The sequence below is a fragment of the Callorhinus ursinus genome, unplaced genomic scaffold (genome assembly GCF_003265705.2).
Source record: "Callorhinus ursinus isolate GAN/ISIS: 27379988/994484 unplaced genomic scaffold, GSC_fseal_2.0 scaffold14, whole genome shotgun sequence".
Lineage (NCBI taxonomy): Eukaryota > Metazoa > Chordata > Mammalia > Carnivora > Otariidae > Callorhinus > Callorhinus ursinus.
The window spans coordinates 9518819-9542585 of record NW_027397076.1 but is presented as its reverse complement, the minus strand read 5'-3'; the positions used below and the strand labels follow the sequence as shown (position 1 = coordinate 9542585).

The window sequence follows — 23767 nt, the reverse complement described above, 5'->3', positions numbered from 1 at the left end:
GTTTTGGACTATTCTAGGAAAATCAACATGTAATAACTGCTGGGGGTAAATTTATAAGATCCCTGAATAATAGCTGTTAGAGAACTCAGGCTATAAAACTAATTGAGACGTATTTTCTGGAACTTAAAATCCTCATCAACTTTATCACCATCATACAGAAATACTGTAAAAGCTTGCTCTGATATGCTGAGTTTAAATATACTATTCTTGTGACCTCACTACTATGAGTGGGTCATATTCTGGTAAAAATGGAGGATATTATGATTAACTTGTTGAATTATTTTATTAGATTACATTTGCTGCTAACCTGAAACATTATAACTGTATCAATTTCTTGTTGTACCAGTTCAATTCTTTCATTTCCGTCATAAAAGAAATGCTTAACAGATTGGAATCTGAACATAAGACTAAACTGGAGCAACTTCATATAATGCAAGAACAGCAGAAGTAAGTAGGTTGCATATGAATTGTACATGACCCCGGAGTGAGATTAAAGTTACCTCATGATTGCTTTTCTGGAATAAGTACTAGAAAAATTGATGGATTTCTGTTTTTTTTTTTTCTTTTAAGGTTAAGTTTATTATTTTAATTTCAGTATCGTTAACGTGTAGTGTTATATTAATTTCAGGTGTACAGTATAGTGATTCAGCAGTTCCATCATTACTCAGTGCTCATCATTAATCCCCTTCACCTGTTTTTACCTATCCCTCCTCCCGCCTCCCCTCTGGTGACCGTCAGTTTGTTCAGCATAGTGAAAAATTGATTTCAATTTGATCACATGTAAAATATTTAAAAATTTTCCAGCATGTTAACTTGAACTGAATGAAAATAGAATGTTGTAGAAAATCTAATGTCATTTCTGAGTCCAAAAGTGTAACATGATATAATCTTAGCATTTTCTATATATAAGGAAAATTCTATTTCTGAGACGGTCTCTTGTTAGCATTAGCTACTAGAGGTGTAAATTCAGGGTGATCGCTAAGAGCACCACTTAAAAATATTTTTCAAATCTATGAAACCCTGGTGTTTTGATTTCTCCCTTTTTCTTTTCCCTGATTCCAGAAATGTTTATAGAGCATTCATTTCATATTTAATACCACAAATCCACTTTTTTTTTTTTTTAGGGAGGATTTTCTAAGTTATTTGCAAAATACTAGTATTCAAAGGAAGAAGGGAAAGGTGAAAATGACTGGAGTTTATTAAACTCCAGTTTACTAAAATAAAATCTCCACTATATTTGTTTCCCAGAGAAAAATACATGATTTTAGGATGCCCATTAAATCCTGAGCCAAAAGACATCAGTAAAAAGAGAAATTAGGGGCGCCTGGGTGGCTCAGTCAGTTAAGCATCTGACTCTTGATTTTGCCTCAGGTCATGATCTCAAGGTTGTGAGATCGAGCCCCACATCAGGCTCTGGGCTGGGTATGGAGCCTGCCAAATACTCTCCCTTTCCCTCTACCTCTCCTCTCTCTCACTCCCTCTTCCCCTTTCCCTCTCTCTCTAAAAGAAAAAAAAAAAAAAAGACATCAGAAATCACTAAAATTGATACCAATTATGAGCTAGGTTCCCAGATAGAAATTTTTTAGCTTCTGCCCCAGTGTAAGATGAAGGCTAATGGAAATAAATATGCCAGGTGTAGAAAGACATGAAATAGCCCTTTGTATGCTCTAAATATTCTGTGATGTATATATTTATGTTTGATGGATTGACTATTAACATAAGAACCCTGAAAAATAATTTTTAAAAATTTATAAGAGAAAATGTTAATACCTAGTATTTATACTTCAGGTGTAAATGAACCTTTTTTCTTTTTCCTGTCTAAATCTTACCAATTTTTCAAGGCGTAGATCTGGCTCATCATAGTGATTATAGCATTTATTGTGAAAATCAGATTCTAAATTTAATCACATCAAGTTCCTCATATCATACCTTGTCTCTCAGTGAGCTGTAAGCTCTCTGATAGTAAGAAACATGCTTGCCTGGTTTTATAACACACTGAGTAAATTCTCCAGTAAATCTCAAATGTTGAATTAAAAAAAATGACTTGTATATGCAGTGTTACTTTTTTGGGGCAAGCAGACATTAATTATAGTAAATAATAAAGGTTATGACTGTCCTTAAAGAATAAAGTTGCAGTTTGTTTAGATTCTAATAAACCCCATGGGGAGGAACTATTTTTGTATGAGTATTTCAAAAATAAGCATTTCTTTTTATTGCTTTGTCATAATTCAACTCTCCTCCAGATCTTTGGATATAGGAAATCAAATGAATGCTTCTGAGGAGAAAAAAGTTACAAATGTTGGGTCTCAGGTAAGAGATTTAGATTATTTATTTATTTATTTATTTTCTTCCAAAATTTTATTTAAATTCTACATATAGTGTAATATTGGTTTCTGGAGTAAAATTCAGTGATTCATCAGTTGCATATTAATACCTAGTGCTTATTACATCAAGTGCCTTCCTTAATGCCCATCACCCATTTAACCCCACCCCCACCCCCTGCAGCAACCCTCAGTTTGTTCTCTGTAGTTAAGAGTCTCTTATGGTTTGTCTCCCTCTGTTTTTACTTATTTTATTTTTCCTTCCCTTCTCCTATATTCATCTGTTTTGTTTCTTAAATTCCACATATGAGTGAAAGCATATGGTATTTGTCTTTCTCTGACATATTTCACTTAGCATAATACACTCTAGTTCCATCCACATCATCACAAATGGCAGGATTTCATATTTTTTGATGGCTGAGCAATATTGTATAAATACACTACCTCTTTTTTATCCATTCATCAGTTGATGGACATTTGGGCTCTTTCCATAATTTGGCTATTGTTGATAGTGCTGCTATAAACACTGGGGTGCAAGTACCCTTTCGAATCAGTATTTTTCCATTCTTTGGATAAACACCTAGTAGTGCAATTGCTGGGTCACGGGGTAGTTTATTTAGATCATTTTAATTTTTGTAAATAGAGATTGACAGTGTGCTTCATTTGAGGGGCTTTTGCTCTTTAAGCAGTAAAATCACAATTTTTTGATGTCATTCAAGTGGTTGACATTTTTCTTTTTCAGCAAATTGACAAAGTCTTTAACAACATTGGAGCAGACTTTCTGACTGGCGGTGAATCAGAAAATAAAGAGGATGGGTTACAGAATAAGCATAAAAGAGTAAGTTTCTTTACTTGATCTTACAGTGCACTGATTATATTATAGGACTTCCTGTAAACTACAGATTTTAGTTGGGAAATGCTGCTGTTTAGCATCTTAAGAAGCATACTTTAATAATCTTTATGAAGTTTAAAAATTATTGTGGGAACATGACTCACATTGAGAATAAACAGGCTTGAGAATTTTAACTTCCTTTATTACTCAGCTTCCCACGTGGTAACATTTCTAGATTCCTGCCTTCTTTGTCCTTTTTGTTGCACTTTGTCAGTCACACCTCTTGATAAATTCCACTGTGGCTCTTCTCTGCTTCTGATTTTGAATGATAAATTTTAAAGTGATCCTTTTCAGTTGAAGTATTGGTTAGTATTCAATATAATAAATATGTCAAATTTGAATTTCTGCTGAGGGCAATTTTTCTTCTGTTCATTTGACAAATACTGGTACCTATATGTGCAAAGCCAGGAGCTACTGGGCGTTGAGTTTACAAAATTGTAAGAACATACTGTGAGCTTATAGTTTAGCAAGGTTGATAAAAGAAAAAGATAAATGTCAAATTTGATTCAGACATTAGCAGTGAAAGAAGCTGTTCACGTTTTCCTTAGCTTTTCGTTGAGTTCCTAAAGTATTTTTGGAGTGAGATAGATTAGAGTTGAACAAAAGTCTCCCAATTTTATAAAGTGAAATCACCAAATCATATTCCCCTTGTCTGGAAAAAGGTCAATCTGATGAATGGTTTTAAAACAGTAACTTTTTATGCTGGAAGTATTTTAGCAGAGATTTTGTGAGTTTCTACCTCAAGTTAAGTCTTGTCATAATTCCAAATATAATTTACTTGTGGCAGTCACCAGTACAGGAGTAGTTTGCAAACTACTTGGTATTGTCAAACATACCAAGACATACTTTACAAAAAAAGACATCTTCTGTTTTACAAGTGGAATTATGAAGTTGCCAGTTGATGTTTTGTTTTGTTTTGTTTTGAGGCATCACTTACACTTGAAGAAAAACAAAAATTAGCAAAAGAACAGGAGCAGGCACAGAAGTTGAAAAGCCAGCAGCCTCTTAAACCCCAAGTACACACACCTGTTGCTCCAGTCAAACAGGTCAGAATTCATTTCTTTTGCATAATTTCAAGCATACTTACTTTCAGGTTATACCTTTGTACAATTTCAAGCATACTGTACTGAAGAAGTAAGTATATAATTCTACCTACTAGTGTCTATATAAAAATAATGCAGTTTCTAAGAAGTATGGGCAGAAAGGATTTTCCAACAACTCCTCAATAGCCTGCCTAATGTATAATGTTTTATGATAGTGATTGTAACCAATAAAGAGAAAGTTACATGAATAGGAGGGTTTCTTAAAAAATATTAGGTTTAATAGTACTAAGTAACTCTGTCCACCTTGAAATGATCAGGAATATTATGTTTATGCATTTATGCATTTTTGAGCAAAAAGTAATTTTTAATTTTTGACTTTTCAGTTATAGTCAGGTCTGTAACTTGATTTAGGAATACTTAACTATATGTCCTGACCAATATTTATTTCCTGTTCTGTCAGGCACTATTCTAAGTTCCTGCTTGTAGAGAGTTTACACTCTTGCTGCAGAAATAACTTTATCTTAAAAGCTTTCTTTAAATTATTTTTTGCTATCTCCTAATCACTAAAATTCTTCCGAGAAAAATCTTTGTGGGCCAAGAGGCAAAATAAAAAATATTTTGTAGGTACTTTTATAAGAATAGAGAAAACAAATTTCCACAAAATTGTGATACAATTCAAAATATAAAAGTAATGGAGTATCCTTTTTGCAATATAGATCTACCAATGAGAAGAGCACATTTCTATTTTGGGGAGCATTTTATTTAATTGGAATTCAAATTTAGTGTTCCCTGTCATCAAATTGATTGCAGGTTGGTTTCATGTTCAGTGTTCATGTTCAATTCAATGTTATCTGTAAAAACCATATAAAAATATGTGGCCGTCTGGATTTGGCCTGTGGACTGTGGTTTGCTAACTTGGTAAAGACTGCGGAGCTTAATTTTAACTTGTCATTTACTGACTTTAATTAATTTAGAAATCTTAGAGATAAAGTAATTCCCTCATATTTTTCAGACTAAGGACTTGACAGACACGTTGATGGATAACATGTCATCTTTGACCAGCCTATCTGTTAGTACGCCTAAAATTTCTGCTTCAAGTACCTTCACTTCTGTTCCTTCCATGGGCCTTGGCATGATGTTTTCTACACCAACTGATAATACCAAAAGAAATTTGACCAACGGCTTAAATGCTAACATGGGCTTTCAGACTTCAGGATTCAGCATGCCAGTTAATACAAACCAGAACTTATTTGGTAGTCCAAGCACACCTGGAGTGACCAAAATGACACTGGGAACACCTTCCACTTTGCCAAACTTCAGTGCTGTGAGTGTTCCTCCTGCTGGTGCAAAGCCAACTCAACAAAGACCCACAGATATGTCTGCTCTTAATAATCTCTTTGGCCCTCAGAAACCCAAAGTTAGCATGAACCAATTGTCACAACAGAAACCAAATCAGTGGCTTAATCAGTTTGTACCTCCGCAAGGGTCTCCAGGTATGGGCAGTTCAGTTATGGGAACACAGATGAACATGATAGGACAATCTGCCTTCGGTATGCAGGCTAATCCTTTCTTTAACCCACAGAACTTTGCACAGCCACCAACTACTATGACCAATAGCAGTTCAGCTAGCAATGATTTAAAAGATCTTTTTGGGTGAGGTGTCTTGCTCTATTTTTGAAGAAATACTTCAATTTTAATCATGGGTTTGCTGATTTACATCTTTATATAGTTGGCTTGGAGGAACTACTTCTGTGGGGAAGTGAATGGTTCTGTGACAGAAAACACCTTGTTTCCATGCCAGCATAGTAGTTGTATGGACTCCTAACAGCTGAGTTTTTAAAAGCATTGAGGATTTTTTTCCTCTTACCACCTCCTCTTCAGGTTTTTTAAAAGACCCAACCCTTACCAATCTCAAAGAGAAAAAAGACACCTGAGTATCTTGAATAGCAGAATTTTTAAATCAAATGTTTATTTTAGCTTGTAAATCTTGGTTTATTTAAAAAATTGAGTTGCTGTTTAATGCAAGTTTCATATGTTAAAATGAATATGAACATGGTACACAGTCTGCCTTCACAAGTCATTAGTCTTCATTTTAATGTATGAAAAATCTTGATGCTCTGTTGATTTGTTTGCATTTAGTCTGACTGAGATAATGATAACGAAAAGGATCAGGTCACTTGCTTTTTCCAATCTTATTCTCAGATGAACTAATGTTCAATACAAAAGACTGAGCAAATACTGCAAAATTTTACTTAACGTTGATTTCATTGGTTCGAACTAAAGCCATTATTTAACCATCTTAAATGCAAACTAATCATTGTAAATGATATTTTAGCATGGTCTGCCTCAAATAGTAATGTATTTTTCTGCATTTACTTCGATATATTTAGAATCACTTTCTTTCCTACTGTATCACAGACAGAAGAATATGTACTGATTTGTATAGATATTTGACAAAGCCCTCTGACATGATTTCTCTGACTCTTGCCTTCATATTTCATTTTGAATTCAAACTTCTGAGGTTGCAGCATATATGAATTGCATTTTCAAAAGGATATTTGTAAGAAACTATATTTAATGAGTAAACTTTTGAGATTTCTGCTGTATTGTTTCAAATGTAATAAACTTTACTTCTCTAAAAATGAGCAGTTGTATCTTCTCGCTACCAACAGATTAATTTTCAGCTTATCATGGTAAAGTTGGACCTCATCAATTATTGCAACTGAAGTTTAATCGTTTTCTAGAAATTTAAGGAACTTTTTGTTTGAACGTTTTTATGTCCACAATTAGCCATTTTTAGGAAAGATAAAATTCTTCTAACAGGAAACATGCTTTTTTTTTTTTAAAGCCTTTCTCTGATACTTTCCTTTGATGTGCTGATTGTTCAACCACAGAGCCTTACGCTGTAAATGTCCTTTGTATTTTGTTTAAATTATATTTCACCATTATGTGATAACTTAAAAATGATCTTTCAGAGAACTTTATATGCATTATAGTTGCTGCCATAGAGTTTGTGGTTTTTAAGTCTCTGAAACCAGCAATCATTTAAAATAAATCATATGAAGTTTAGTGTGTCATTGATACACACACACACACGCTAAAAATATACATGGAATATACATTACTTGATTATAAAATGTAATTTGGTGTTAGTATTGCTGGCATTATTCAGTAAGGGGGTACTTTAAAAAATAAAAGGTCAGCTTTGTATCTGGTTTCTGTATGAGTTGTATTTTGTTATTATATGGTTTTAGAAAAAAGATTCATGGGAATGTTGAAGAAATTTATCCAAGAAATGAAAGGCACTAGGAAGATCAAATGTTTCTGTCAAATACATTCACATCGCGACCAGATTATGTCTTGTTTATAACACAGTACTAATTTTCTCTTGAGAAAAGTTCGCATATGGAGTAAATGCCTAATGTTGAAGAATTTCCTAACAATTTAGTAGTCACTGTTTATGAAGAATTTGCTTTTTATTTTGTAAAATAACTTGATGTCAGTGTTGAGCTCCTAATTAGAAGGAAAGCTGAATATAACAACATATAATTTGAACTTCTAAATATAAAGATAGATTATTTGAAAAAATATTTAATTCTTAGATAATTTTCACATCTTGAAATTTGCTAATTCATTCAGGTAATGGTGCTACATTTTTAGAAATTTTTTCCTACACTTTTTCTGTTTTCTTGAAGATGTATTATCTAAATCATTTCCATCAATTGAACTGTTACCATTGCCTGTTGAAAAGTTACATCTGAGGGGCGCCTGGCTGGCTCAGTGAGTAGAGCATGCAACTCTTGATCTCAGGGTTGTGAGTTTGAGCCCCACATTGGGCATACAGCTTACTTAAAAAAAAAAAAGAAAAAAAAAGGAAGAAAGAAGGAAAGAAAAAGAAAGAAAGAAGGAAATTACATCTAAAAGAAATATAGTGCCATTTTTAGGCTTGTATTTCTATGTGAACAAAATTTTCAAAATATTAACATCACTTTAAAATTATTTCAGATATTGACAGCATTTATTAAGCCCTTGTGCTTAGAGTAGAAAGTTGGTGGGTAAAAAGTACCTGTAGACAAAAATGACAAGAAAGATTCCCTTTATTTGAGTTGGTTCCTTATTCTCCTAATGCTAAAATGTGTGAGAAGATGTATAAAAGGAGATGGAAATGGACTGTGTACTTGGCTGGTTTTTGTTTGTTTTTGTTTTTATTTTGGAGTGCTTATAATTCTTTTCACCTGAACAAGTTGAGGAAGTGTAGGTTTTTGTTATTTTTTTGACCTGTAAAATACCTGACATGGTTGCTTTTACAAGATTAAAAGAAAAGATATATGTGAAAATACCCGATAGCAGCACAGAGTATGTACCAAATAAATTTTAGCTTTGATAAAAATCTCCATATTAAGTTGTGATTTTATGCTTTGTGATTTACTGGTCTTGAAATAATTTTTGAGCCAAATGAATGTAAGAATTTAAACTAGGATTTTAAGAGATCATTTACGTTGGTGGCTTTCAAACTGTAACTGTGACAGTAATATATCTTCCACTGGAAACCAGTATATAAAATATATACCTGAAACAAAAGTTTCAGAAAATGTCTTTAATACATGTGGTATATTCTGATTTTTTAAAAATTCTATCCTGTTCATTACACACACACACACACACACACACACACACATCTTTACAATCTCCAAAAGAATTTCATGATAATTCAGCCCATTTTCCAAGCAGATGTAGAAATAGAAGACCAGATACTTACATGGCCTCACCCAAGGAGGTCAGAGCCAGGAATAGAATGCTAGATTTTTTTTTTTCCTAATATCCAATCTGATACTCCCTACCATGTTGCATGTTTTGTATCCCTTATTTTACGAATTCTTCTGGAGTTGCTTTTGTTGAGACTATTCTGTGTAGCAAGTATGTGTTCAGTAATCATTTGATACCAGAAGTATATTTATGTTGGAAAAAATTAGCATTGAAGAAGGAGAGGGAGATGACAAAACAAATGTTTGTGGTCAGAATCAGCCTCTCTGCTTCTCTGAATTGTGGGTGAGGAGGTGAGGAGGGCTGAGGGAGCCGGGTTAGCAGTGCTTGCAGTACCCAGACATGTAGCAGAATTAAAGTATGTAACCTTGAGGAGGAGGGGTGCAGTGGGAAAAACCATTTTACCAAAATGGAGCTTGTTGGATATTATAAACTTTTTCTGTCCAAAGTAGCCAAGTTTCTCCAGCCACTCACTTGCGGTGGAAGCCACGTATGTAATTTAAAATTTTGTCGTAACCTCATTAAAAAGCAAAAATAGGTGAAGTTAATTGTAATAATATATTTTAACCGACTAGAGCCGAAGTATTTCAACATAGAATTGATATAAAATTTAATGAGATATTTTACGTTTTGTTTTGTAACCTAGTCTTTGAGCTGCCGTATATATTTTACACTGAGCACATCTCAGTTCAGGCTAGTTACATTTCAGGGACTCAGTAGCCACGTGTTGCTAGTAGCAACTGTATCACGTAGTGTAGGTGTATATAGAGGCTAAGTAGCCGTAAGAGTGAACCATGGCAGTTACCAACTTAACTCTCTCCCAGCTCCAAACCTATCCTTTTCTGCCCTGCTTTGTGATGCTGCAGCTGGACCCTATAAACTTGTCTCTTTCGACAGCTTGGCAGAGTGTTAGGCTTCATTGATAGAGGGCCCTGAAAGTGGCACTGCAAAGGAAGAGCTGCAAGAAGACACGTGACTTCTGGGTCTGAGTTCTCCGTTTTCAATTCACCGTAGGAGCTCAGCAGTCCCAGCAGGAGAGTTCCAGCCGCGCGCCAGTGAGGTTCTCCCAACCGTACTGTCCCTTTGGAGCAGCTCCCATGGGCTGCTTCCGTGACAGCTCAGCCATTCCCTCAGGCAGCTAGCTGTCTTTAGTTCCTTAATTTTTTTCACTTTCTCCCAGTCACGAGGTAGCTGCTTTTTTTTCTGCAACTGCTGTTCCTGTACTCAAAGGTTAAAGTCCTCTTTTATCCCTTGAATTAGTTAACCACCTTCTACTACTGGGTAACAATTATTTTAAGTTTCCCCATTCAGATATCTGTGGGTTCTCTCCTGACCTCACCCTTACTGGTAGACTCCTGAATCTACTATGCCATTTTATTTATAAATTTTAAAATAGTATTAATTTTTTTTATTGAACTATAAAGATACAATGTTATATTAGTTTCAGGTGTACACCTTAATGATTTGACAACTCTATGTTGTTACTAAGCCATTTAAAAATGGGGCCATAGGATATACATTTATGCTGCTAGCAAAAGTGATTATGGGGTTGATTATATATACCTAGCCTATATTAACACTTTTCTTCCTAAAAGTTCTTTAAATGTGCTCATAGTGGAAATATGGTTTAGCTACTTTAATTATTCCTATTTGATGCAGTTACAATTTTTATCTTTTTCCTTCTACTTTTTCTATCTGTTCCTTTGTTGATGGCCTAGGTTCCTTGGAAAGTCACCTTATAAATAAGTCAGTGAGACTGAGACTTTAATGTCTAGAGTTTGAAGGTAGGAATCAACATTCATACAGGTCTTCTAAGTCTGTACTTAAGCTTGCCAGTTTTTCTAAATGCAATGATCCAATGAAAATCTGATATGGGGCATTTTCAGGGGACACTAGAAGCTTAAGAGTGCATAGGACTGGAGCCAGATAAAGTTGGGGTTTTTTGGGTATGCTTTTAAAAAATTTCGAGCTAAAATGATAGCATTCATGCTGTATGGAGGTGACATGATTTATACATTTGTTCATGTGTTGAAACAGATCCAAACTTATTTTTAAGAAAATCTTGTCTCTAACAGTAGGTACTCTTTTTTTTAAATTTTTATTTTATTATGTTAATCACCATACATTACATCATTAGTTTTTGCTGTGGTGTTCCATGATTCATTTTTTGCATATAACACCCAGTGCTCCATTCAGTATGTGCCCTTTGTAATCCCCATCACCAGGCTAACCCATCCCCCCACCCCGTCCCCTCTAGAACCCTCAGTTTGTTTCTTTTCTTTTTCTTTTTTAAGATTTTATTTATTTATTTGACAGAGAGAGAGTGAGAGATAGCACAGGAGGGAAGAGGGTCAGAGGGAGAAGCAGACTCCCTGCTGAGCAGGGAGCCCGATGTGGGACTGGATCCAGGCACTCCAGGATCATGAGCCGAAGGCAGTTGCTTAACCAACTGAGCCACCCAGGCGCCCCTCAGTTTGTTTCTGAGTCCATAGTCTCTCATGGTTCCTAACAGTAGGTACTCTTAAGATCCCTTCTGTGAAGAGGGGGAAAGACCTCTCCCTGAAGCAATATCCTCATGAGGCTGCTCCACTTTCGGAAGGGATGTCCTCTCTCTCCCAGCACCAGTGATTATGCACGTGCCCTTAATCAGCAATAATACCTGTGCCCCAGGTACTTGTCAGAGAACAACCTTTAACTCTATTGTCCAATGTTCAGAATCTCATTTTTGAGAAATGTATGGAAGAGGCCAAAAAATTGAGTAATCAGTCCATTTCTCTAGAAATTGTGAATGAAATTAAGCCCTCTATGGAGACCTTTGTGTCTGGGGCACCTTTGGCTACACATCCAGTTCCTTTACCACACTTAGCTTTGGACTGTATTGTGAAACTTAAATTCATGCCAGGGATGACGATGGTTCACTCTTAAGATACAATAGCTTCTTTGAGGACCCATAGGAGAAATTTCAGGTTTCAGTTCAGGAGTAAATGTGCTTCTAAGTAACTGGTTTGCCCTTATCTTTGAAAGAATGTCTCTGAATAATGTAACAAACCATATTAACAGCTGGGAAGTTCAGCCAAAGAAGCACTTAAGAATGAAGTCCATATATGCAACCTGTAGCAAATGTATAGTATGTTAATTGTATGCACTATGCACTGTTTAGTGTTTACCTTCTGGTTCTGATTTTTTAAATTCCTCTTTCTCCTTTGTTCTGATTTCCTTTTTTTTTCTTTGCAGTTTTATATCATTTCTTTAGAAATTCTCATTTTGGAATAAGGGTATAAATAAGTATATGGAGAGAATGAGTTTAAGTCTTGTCTCTTTCACTAGCTGACCACAATAAGTTTTCCCAGCCATAAAATGAGGATCATGCTTTACAGGCTTATTAGGACTAAATGAAGTTAAAGTGTGTAAAGTACCTGGCAAGGCTCCAGGCACATAGTAGGTATTCAATAGATATCCTCATCTTCCTAATGATGGACCTAGGCCTCTAAAATAATATCTGTTTGAATGAAGAACAGATACCTCACCTAGCATGGTTTGAATGCATTCTTCAAAAAAGTCAAAAATAGGTTATAGGTTTGGCAAAGTGAGATTTTTGGGACACAAATAGTAATGAGATATAGGCCTTGCCCTCAAGGAATTTGCACTGTAGTTATAAAGATAGCTGAGTAAGCAGACGATCACAGGACAGTAACGTGACAGATCTACATAGGAGACAAGCCCAACCTAGACTTAGGAGTGCAGAAGGCTTCCTCAAGAGATGGGACACAGGGTCAGCCGTGCATGCTGCCTTTTTTTTTTTTCAACATGCTGACAGTGAGTTGTTTATACTGCCCTTTTAAAATTGTTTTTGATGCTATCAAATGATTACTTTAGGGATCACATTTTCCCAAATTAAGCTGTATACACTGTGGAGGGGAATAGGGAGCAGGTTTTTTGGAATTTGAAGATTATATGAAAATGCTTGAATTAAGGCAAGTCTGGTTAAATGACTTTGATTACCAGGAAAAGTGGAATTAACATTAGCTGCTTAAAACTGTCCATATTAGATGAACCCAGGGATGAGAAGGCAAGGAGCAAGTGAGCTATATAACGTCCTTTTTTAGCTAATTTATGTTTCGTTCATTTCAGAAATTTAAGAATTTGCACTTATGGGTACAATAAAGGTATACCAAATAGGTAAGTAAATCTATTCCTTTAAAACAGTGGCTGGTTTCCACTGGAAAAAAAATGTCTGGCTAATGTATTTAGTCTGGCATAAATGTATTTAGTCTATAAACTACCAGAAGATGTCACTGTCTCCCAATAAATGGTGTACTCCATTGGCACTTTTGCAGGTATGTTTGAACACCAGCAGGCTGTGATAGACTGATTAGAGTATTTGGCTTCTAGTATTGAATTTATGAGGATAGGACCTCACAAGAAATACACGTCCAAGGTGTAAAGGTTTGTTTCATCTTGATTCTTTATGCCCTAAATATGAAGCCTGTTAGCTGCTCCATATATTGAAATTATGTGGACACTCTGGGTTCCATCTGAACTTGAAAGTGAAGGTGGTGAAGAATTCTTCAAAATATCCTCTGATCTTGATTTCTGCTCACATTTTCAGGTTGCCTTATTATGATGCAACTGCATTTGCTAATTATCAGATTTTCTAGGATATTTTGGCCTTGGACACAACCTAAGCTATTGAATCTTATTTTCAAGTCACCATTCATTGTGTGTAAAGCAGAGCTGGAAAGTGTTTCCATGGATGAAATGAACCAGTATTTCCCCAGTTACTTACAAATAGGGATATCGACTGAGTCTGAACCATTATATACTCAAAAGTGTCCAGACAATAACACATGTTAAAGAAAAATAAATTCTCTCATCTTTAAAGCCAGAAAACAGACTTGAGAGTTGATAATTCAGTGTCTTGTGCTGGGTCTGTGGGGAATGGGATTCTCTAAGATGAAATGATAAGTAATTTGTTAAAGGCATCCAGTGACAGCCAGCAGATGAATATATGGGTATGATTTCTAGTGCAATTCTTCCCAGGATGTCAAAAGAACTAAGTACATTACTGGCCTCCTCCGTGCTGTTGGCTCCAACAGTAAAGTGGGGTAGTCTGCCCAACCTGGTCCTCTAGGTAGTTATAAGCATCAAAGAAGCAGTTAAGAATGAAGTTAAAAGTGCTTCATAAATACAAGGAATTCATGTCATAAATAAATTCTTCTTTGAAAAATGTGAAACACTTAGAAATTATTCCATGCTGTGTGGACATCCTGCCTTTCTATATTTTTATTATTTGACTGTCTTTTAAATTTTCATTAATTGGGAAAAAAATTAATGACACCTAATATCTAGGCAGTTACAGTGATGAACCAAAAATAGAATTGGATATATTTCCAGGGTGTCCATATATGCAACCTTATGTTTGCAAAGTATATGGAGATGTATTTCATTTAATGGTATAAACTTACATTCCTATGATTTAGGAACATAGAGCCAAATTAATTGAATTCTAGTACCCAACTCACAGTGAGCTGAAATATAATGGGACCAACAATGCTCTATTGATGGACCTGAATCAGCAGGGCATAATGAACATTTGTAATCAGGTTTAAATCCTGGCCCTACCACAAACTGTAACTTTGAACAAACTATTGAGTTTCAGCCTCAGTTTCCTGATTTGTAGAATGGAGATAATATCTGGTCATTCTACTTTGTGTATATACTTCATCATTCTACTTTGTGGGAATAAAATGCTATCAAGAAACTCAAGTCAGAAAGAGAGATAAGGAAGCAATTACTATAGAATGGGCTAAAGGTTGCCATTTACCTTAGAAAGAATATCTTATCACACTTGGGTGGAAAGTGGCACTCTCAATCCAGGGCCTAGTACGTCAGTGTTTCATGTCAATTTCTCTGGATTTCACTACTGGTTGGCCCTACTTTTTGGTGGAACTTTTTAGTGAAAGCCAACAATTTAGGGTGTAATTTTAAAAATCAGCACCCAACTTTATTTCTAAAATTTCCACAGTAGCTGCACAAGCTTACCTATAGTTAGGTGCTCAATGTTGTTATATTTATTTATTTATTTATAATTAATAAATTAGCTTTTTAAAAAAAATGATTTTATTTATTTGAGAGAAAGAGAGCATGCCTGAGAGAGCACCAGCAGGGGGCGGGCAGAGGGAGAGGGAGAAGCAGGCTCCCTGCTGAGCAGAGAGCCCAATGTGGGGCTCAATCCCAGGACCCCAGGATCATGACCTGAGCACTTAACTGAGCCACCCAGGTGCCCCTTTAATTTTTTATTTACATTCAGTTTAATACATAGTGTATTATTAGTTTCAGAGGTAGAATTTATTTTTTAGAGAGCTCAAGATGGGGGAGGGGTGGAGGGAGAGAGAGGGAGAGAATCCTAAGCAGGCTCCATGCTCAACGCAGAGCCTGACTCGGGGCTCCCTCTCAAGACCCTCAGACAGTGGCCCGAGCAGAAATCAAGAGTCAGACACTTAGTGGACTGAGCCACCCAGGCACCCCTCAATGACATTTTTAAAGGTACGAAGATTTTGAGCACACCTTTCCTGAGTTACGTTAAAGGCTGTCTTCAGTACCCACAGTAGGGTTATAGGATCACAGTGTGCTGTGTACTGTGGTATTATCAACTCAGGAAATGGGTGTCAGGACCTACCCCCAGATCTCCACATTCTACTAGTCAGGTTGCCTTGGGCAGAATTGAGTCTTGATATCCATATGTGTTCCACAGGGTTGTTGTGAGAATCAAATGAGATACTTGAAATTGCTTTGTATACAACCTTGACTATTAATACAAAGAATGAATGTTGAATGTGGAAGTGTGATGAAAAAAATCGTTTTATATACATTCTGATTAGTACTGAGAGTTACCAACAATATAATTTTAAATGGTAAAAGGTTGAGGGAAGTCCTGGAAAAAATAGAAATTTTTATGCCAGTCTCAGTATGTGATGGAGGATGGGTAGGAGGGGTGTGGAGCTGGGGTGGAGAAAGGGATTGGCTGGACAAGCTGACATAGAATTCAGGAGAGAAGGGACCTCAAGATGATTAGTTTTCTTCATTACCTTTGTTTCCTTATGAAGTTTCTTATCCGAAAAGGTGAATAACTTTTGGTCATAAGCTTAAGCCTGGTTACAATTCTCCACGTGACACTTTGAGTGGATTTGGTGGAATTAAGTTCTTGAATAATTATCTTCAGGTTGTTTGGGATTTGTTTGCTTACCTGCCCTCTCCCCGCACCCCCATCCCAGGTAGATTGGAATGTCAGCTCACAACCAGCCCAAGAGCTCTACTCCTTTCCCTGTTGGGGACTAGAAATCCTATCTGTCATTAAACTGGACAGTCAGGCTTGCCTGTATGGTGTACGTAGAGGCAGTCTTGGCGTTATAGGATTTGAGTTTTAACTCACTGCAATGGTCAAAATTCTTTATCCGTGAGGAGCAGAAGCTGTCTTTAACTAGAGTAGGCTACAAAAGGTCAATTTGTTATAAGGGTGTGGGTATTTCATGAAACCCAAGGGTAGAACAGCTGGGTCTAGACACAAGGAACTGGAAGGCCATTACAAGCAGAGCCATACTCACCCTGGTAGTTTCATTCTGTTTCATTCCTTTCTTTGCCAGACCAGTGTTCTCTGCATCTCCAGTCCGGAGATGAATGTAACCACTTCACAGTTACAGCCCTGGGGTTCTGCCCAATTAACTAGCAGGCTTTCAATTCCAAAGTTAAATTACCAGGAGAATCTGGCGCCTGACTGCCTCAGCTTGGTGCAGGGGCCCACCCCTGATCCATCCAGCAGTGGTCAGGGGAGTTGGGAAACATTATAGTGTCTACAGAGGCCTATCACCATAAAAGGCTTGGAAGTTCCCTGAGAATGAGGAATTGCTGTGATCTGGACAAATATTTCTAAAGAGGTCTTAGTCTAAGGTCTTCCCTTAGACTCTAAGGGAAGAGTCTTTTTTGGTACAGGATGCCAGTAAGTCATCAAATACATGTCGATGGCTGGAACTTTTCTAATAAACATTTGGTCTACCTATCCCAAAACAAGCCAAAACTTTCGTTTCATGGCCCTCAGGGGGTTCTGTTCTACACATCATTTCCTGTATCTTTACACTATTCGATATTTTGAGATGGGGATCTAGTGTTTAACAGTTGGAATTGTATAAAGCTCACAATCATCACTGTGACTCTGTTTTCTACCTCATGGCACACCCACCCAACCCTGCAGGTAGGCAAGTTTCCCTCAGATGCCACGCTTTCTCATGTAAGTCTTTGCTCCCACATTTTTTTCTCTCGTTTGCCTCCCTCTCTCATCCCTAAAAAGTAACACTACCACCCCCTCCTCTAGGAAGCCCCGTCCCACTCCCCATCTGCAAGCCAAGGGCAGTGTCCTTGCCTGCACTCCCGTAACTCCAGATGTGGCACTCGCTACGCAGCACGGACTTGTTTTCCGGTTGGTTGGTTTCCTTAAGAGGCATTTCACATTTCAGCCTTTCACAGTGCCTCAAAAGGGCCTGCCACATAGTAGGCCTTCAAGAAAAACAAGGGAATAAAATAAGCCTCAATTCTTTAAAGTCTGGTTTTATATTTTCTTGTCTCTATTGTCCACAGTTCTAGTGTGAAAGCTAAAAGTACAGGCTCTGATGCCCGACTTTCTGGGTTCATCTGCCATCTCTGTTTAGTTTCTTAGTTGTGTGCACTTGAGCAAGTCTACCTCACCTCTCTGTACCTCCATTTCCTCACCTGTAGATGGCATAATAATGAATGGCACCTATCTCAGAGGGTCGTTGCAGGGGTCACATGAGTTGAGTGCTTAAAGTCTGACACAGAGAAACTACTCCATAAAGGTCAGTTATTACCATTATCAACCATCTAAAATCACCACGAAGAAACTTTTGTAGACTTAAGTGTGTTTCATGAGCAACATGAAAGCTAATTCTTTAGGAATGGTTAGTGTTTTCAGCAGCCATTGACCCTTCAGAAAGAGGTTCTTGTGGTCTCTGTCTAGTACTGCTTCCATAGTGTGCTCTAAGAGATAAGCAACCTAAGAATATCTAGGGACTGAGAATTGGGTTAGAAGTTCTACCAGTGGATGCTTTCTGTAGTGAGAGAGTGTACTTATCATATTGTGATTGGATTTGCTTTTTTAAAAAAAATTTTTTTTAAAGATTTTATTTATCTGATAGAGCAAGACACAGCAAGAGAGGAAACACAAGCAGGGGGAGTGGGAGAGGGAGGAGAAGCAGGCTTCCCGCGGAGCAGGGAGCCGGATGTGGGGCTTGATCCCGGGACCCTGGGACCATGACCTGAGCCGAAGGCAAACGCTTAACCGACTGAGCCACCCAGGCGCCCCTGGATTTGCTTTTGATGAATGAGTGAGCTTTTTTGGAAACAGGTAAAGACTTGGTGGAGTGATCGGATGTGTGATGTCCTGGGGTCTTAGCATTCTCAGCCTTGAGGGTTTGTGGATGGTAAATTTGGTGGCCAGAAACTATCCTTTTAAGAGCACATGGCTGACAGGAATTTTTGCAGAAACTGACAGGCTGCTTCTAAAATTTATATGGAAGTGTAAAAGACTTAGAATAGCCAAAACAATTTTTTTAAATAATAGGGGCTTTCATTTCCCAATTTCAAAACTTATTATTAAGCTATAGTTAGGGCATTGTGATACTGGTGTAAGGATAGACATGAAGATCAATAGAAAGAATTGACAGTCCAGAAATCGACTTTTATGTTCAACTGATTTTTTGACAAAGGTGCCAAGGCAATTAATCCAGGATAGCTTTTCTAACAAATGGTGCTGGGACAACTGGATATCCACATGGAAAATGATGAATTTAGATGCTTACCTCACACCATATATAAAAATGAGCTTGGAATAATCATGGACTTTAAGAGCTGAAACAAAACCTGTAGAGGAAAAATTAGGAGAAAAATCCTTAAGACTTCAGGTTAGTCAAAGATTACTTAGATATATAAACAAAAGCACAGTCTGTAAAAGAAAAAACTGAAATTGGACCTCATCAAAATTAAACATTTTTTTGTACTTCAAAATACAGCATGAAGAAAATGGAAAGACAAATGGCAGACCAAGAAAAAATATTTGCAGAACACATAATCTGAAAAGAGGATCGAAAACATATACGCTTCAATAATAAGACAAAAATCTCATTTAAAAAATGGTTAAAATACTTGAATAGAAATTTCACCAAAAAAGACATAAAAATGGCTAATAAGCACATGGAAAGGTCATCAATGTCATTAGTCATCAGGGTAATGCAAATTAAAACCACAATGAGATACCATTTCATACCCACTAGAATGGTTATACTAAAATAGATAGCAAATATTGGTGAGGATGTGCAGAAATGGGAGCCCTCATACATGCTGGTGGAAATATAAAATAATGCAGCCACTTTGGAAAATAATTTGGCATTTTCTTAAGAAGTTAAACATATACCTACGGTATGACCCAGCAATTTCACTCCCAGTATTTACCCAAGAGAAATGAAGAGATATGTCCATGTGAAGACTTGCACAGGTATGTTCTTAACAGTTTTATGCATAATAACCTGAAATTGGAAACAACCTAAACGTCCATCAACAGGTCAATGGACAGGCATCATGTGGTAAGCCCATATAGTGAAATATTCCACAGAAAAGAAAAAAAGAAGGAACAAACTACTGATATGAGCTGTGACTTGGACAAACCTCAAAATTATTATACGTAATTATTATACTTATTATTATAAGTGAAGGAAGGCAGTATAAGTATTATATATAGTATAGTAAAATCTACTATAGTATAAAGTAAAGCATAAGTATTATACTTATTATTATAAGTGAAAGAACAGACGCAGGAGAGCATATATTGTATGATTTCATTGATATGAAGTGTCCAGAAAAGACAAATCTATAGAGCCAGAAAGTAGATTAATGGTTGCCTGGGACTGGGAGTAGGGATGAGAGATGGGGATTAACAGTGAATATAAGGGATGTTTGGGGGGTGATAGATCCATTCTATCTGCTTTGTGCTTTAGCATAAGCACATAATAACCACCATTATTGCGCAATTTGGTAAATTTACTGAAAATCATTGTCCACTTGAAATGGATGGACTATACAATATACAAAATAGCCCTCAGTAAAGTCAGAGGAGGCGAAGCGGAGGGTGTGATGGGGAGGAAACAGAGAGAGAGAGACGCGAAGAGAGACAGGTGAGAACAGCGGTAGCCAGGCTATTTGGATCGGACGCCTGGCAAGTCTAACCTCTTTGCCTCAGTTTCCTGTTCGTGAAATTGGGAAAAATGAGTTACTAATCACAAAGCAGTGTTGGGAGGATTGTGATAATACACGAAGCATGCTTAACAGCATTTGGGCCATAGAGCTCGATAAAATTTTAGCCATAATAATAATAGTTATTATTGGTAGTAGTATTTAATCTACCAAGGATCCAGCTCTGATTTAGATAACTTAATTCAAATCTTGAAGAAGGGTTGGACTGCAGCCTGCAGTTGGCAGTGCCCAGTCCTGTGGACGTGACTTTTGGGCAATCTGAGAGCCCACAGCGCAGGACTTGTCAGGCGTGTGCAGACTGGGAGATTGGAGCACTGGAGCCTTGCAGATGAAAGCTGTTTCTTCATGGCAGTGTCGTTTACAGAGGTGTCACCTGCTGCCAATAAATATGGAGCAACATGTGCTATTTTAACCCCACTCCAACTACCCTTTAGGTTATACCCCACTATGTGCCAGGTCCTACCAGGGTAGAGGCCAGGTGATTTGGAGGCGTGGAGGAGGGACATCTTGTCGCTGAGGGTTACTAGAGGAAGAGATGTCTTGGTGAGACTTAAGAATCCCCTGACACTTCCCAGATGAAGGGTGTGGAGTGTTACCGGGGCAGAGGGTACAACTTGAGCAAACCCTGGAGGCTATATGGGGCTCCATGAATTCAGTGAAGGGCTGATATGAAGAGCAGAGTGACAAGAAACAAGGCAGGGGTCCCATGGAGGCCTTGTGAGCCATGATAAATAATAAAGAATTTGGATTTCTCCTGCGGACAATGAGGACCCATGAAGAGGTCTAAGCACGTACCAGGACTGGCTCCAATACCTTCAGTTAGGTGGTCCCAATGGCACCTCCACACCACACCTTGAGAGATCCTGCTCTGTTGATCGGGAGCAAATGAATGCCTTCCTAGATACTTGCAGTTAGCCCCCTGGAGCGCAAGTGTTGCTCCAAGGACCACATCCACACTAGTGTCTGGCTGAGAAACTGTTTCATGGCTCCCACGAGGGACATATGAGGTGTAATGGGGTGGCTGAGAGCCCGTCTGTAAGGCTAGACCTCAGAGAAGCAGAGACTTGTAAATGCTTCATTCACTTCACCCTGGGTGTCTGCTCTGGCTGACAGCCCATTAATAAGCCCCAGCGGCTGAGGGGCAGGTATTGTGCTGGTTACTATAGCATCACCTTGGAAAGGATCACTCAGTGAGAGCCATGGGCTGGGCTGAGTGAGGCAGGAGAGGGATGTGGTCAAAAGCAGCAGGAGGGGCTGGAGAGAGGCTGCAGATGCTGTTGCTGGTCTCAGGACACCTCGTGGGCTGGAGCCCACTTCAGCTTCTCCAGCTGCAGCCCCGGGGAGGGAGCGAGGCTGCACTCTGCCTGAGAGTGGCTGCCTGAGACAGTGCCACGGGCTGCTGCTGAGCTCTAGCTTTCAAGGGACTGCTCTCCTAGCCAGACACTGCTTGGCTTCTTTTTTTGGTGGTGGGGGGGGGGACTTGGGGGTATTTCATCTTGGAAGCTCTGGGCTGGGTTTCATTTCCTTTTTGATGTTAAGTAGTTACCTCCATGAGAACTGACTTCAGGTTACTCATCTAGGAGGAGAGCAGAGTGGTCCCCACGCTGGAAATGAGAAAGGATGACAGTTTCTGAGATTTAACTGTTAATGCTTGGAGGTCCCCCTCACCCATTCAAAATGCCTTTTAAAACATTTGATACCTTCAAAGAAAAAATTCTGAAACCTGGAAAGGAAGGAGTGAAGAACGCCGTGGGAGATTCATTGGGGATTTTACGAAGGTAAAGTCTGAACGCAAACTTTAGGTTTATTTCTGAGTAGTTTCACATTGCCAGTGTTTGAAAGACTTTGCTTCATATTTTAAAAAGTCACATTTTTAAAAAGGAATGGGTAGGTCCGATTAGACAGCTTTTAGAGCCCCTTCCAGCTCCAATACACTGTCTCTGGAGGGAAAAAAAAAAGATGCCTCGAAAGTATAAGATTGAATTAGGAAAATAACAAGACAGACATTCTGCTTATATGGCAGAGCTGGTGATTTTGTATATTGTGTGTTTGGCATTGAATCAGAAAAGATATAGGGAGATAATATTTCCTGTTAATTCAATAATAATGACAAAATCAGGAACCCCATTACATGGTTATGCTTTTAGTTGAAATAATTTTTAAGAAATTTTCACTATAAATGAAAATTAGATGTGTTTAGCTTGTTATATAAACTATATAGGGTGGTTGCTGATTGTATGGTTTTGAAAGAAAAGAAGAGTTACACAATAGTTTGAAGAAAGTATCTTTAAAAATTAGTATTTAGGTAAAAAAAAACTTACATGGTTACAGTGGGAAAATATTATGTACTATCATTAAAATGAATGTTTTTGTCCAAACCAAAAAATAAATATTTTTTAAAGTAAAATACATAATTATTGGAAGGAGAGTTTGCCGCAAATGAATGAATTGATGTGACATTTTAATTTGTGATTTTTTAAATAGATATAGCCTTTCTAGGTTTTATAGATGAATTAATAAGCAGTCCTTATGTACAAGGTAAGGTGACTTCTTTAAACCCTAGATATAAATAAATGTGAAAAATACTCCTGATAAGATTTTTATATGTTTGAATGACTATTTCTAATCCTGATGAGTGAAAATGCCATCTGGCATCTCCTTTTAACTTTTATATGGTATCCCTTAAATTAAAAAAAAAAAAAAAACTTTAGCATGCAAAGGACTATTTGTAGGCACACAGAGATTCACTCCATTCCTTGGGTTTTATAACACAGGGGCTCCTGTCAGTGTTAAATTTCCACTGTATCACTCTTTTTTTTTTTAAGATTTTATTTATTTATTCTTAAGAGACAGAGACAGAGAGAGAGGCAGAGGGAGAAGCAGGCTCCCCTCTGAGCAGGGAGCCCCATGTGGGACTCAATCCCAGGACCCTGGGATCATGACCTGAGCTGAAAGCAGACGCTGAACCATCTGAGCCACCCAGGTGCCCTCCACTGTATCACTCTTGATGAATTTTCATAGGAAGAGAACTGGGTTCAGCCCTTCCTTTAATTTAAAAGTTTAAAACAAAAAGGTTTCAATTAGACCCACGCTGAATTACCGTGTATAGATAAAAACCTAGCTGACAGCAGGATAAACCAGCCAAACATAGGAAGTGATTATAATGACCTTTTCTTTGAAGAATGTTTTAGCCTTGTGTTTTGTACTCCCCAGGTAAAGTCCATCTTACTGTGGTGGTGTTCATTTGATTAAAAATGAAAAAGGAAGGCACAATGGCTTGGTTGTCATATTCAAGTATGAGGACAAAGGAATCTGACAAAGCCAAGAACAAAAACCATGACTTTGGACTATAGTCAATTACAGTCCCCATTATAATCATCAAACTCTGCACCTTAGTTTATACAATATTTGACAAGGAAGCACTTAAGAAT

At 37.5% G+C, this 23767-nt stretch overlaps 2 protein-coding genes across 9 annotated transcripts in view; both read left to right on the top strand.

Moving 5' to 3' along the window:
- Positions 1 to 8646, top strand: part of SCYL2 (SCY1 like pseudokinase 2) — a 60593-nt gene extending 51947 nt beyond the window's left edge. For all 5 annotated transcript variants that reach the window (XM_025882397.2, XM_025882399.2, XM_073900435.1 and 2 more), the window contains exons 14-18: positions 347 to 447; positions 2244 to 2310; positions 3064 to 3159; positions 4140 to 4259; positions 5269 to 8646. In XM_025882397.2, the coding sequence (XP_025738182.1) occupies positions 347 to 447; positions 2244 to 2310; positions 3064 to 3159; positions 4140 to 4259; positions 5269 to 5913 (1029 nt within the window). In that variant the 3' untranslated portion in view covers positions 5914 to 8646. The remainder of the gene's footprint in view (positions 1 to 346; positions 448 to 2243; positions 2311 to 3063; positions 3160 to 4139; positions 4260 to 5268) is intronic.
- Positions 8647 to 21093: 12447 nt separating this feature from the next.
- The window catches only part of SLC17A8 (solute carrier family 17 member 8), a 46667-nt gene continuing 43993 nt past the window's right edge, over positions 21094 to 23767 (top strand). For 2 of the 4 annotated variants that reach the window (XM_073900434.1, XM_025882462.2), the window contains exon 1: positions 21536 to 22114. In XM_073900434.1, coding sequence (XP_073756535.1) covers positions 21984 to 22114 — 131 coding nt within the window. In that variant the 5' untranslated portion in view covers positions 21536 to 21983. Of the gene's footprint in view, positions 21118 to 21406; positions 21482 to 21535; positions 22115 to 23767 lie in introns of those variants that run through there. The other 2 variants (XM_073900433.1, XM_073900432.1) reach the window with 2 other exon arrangements.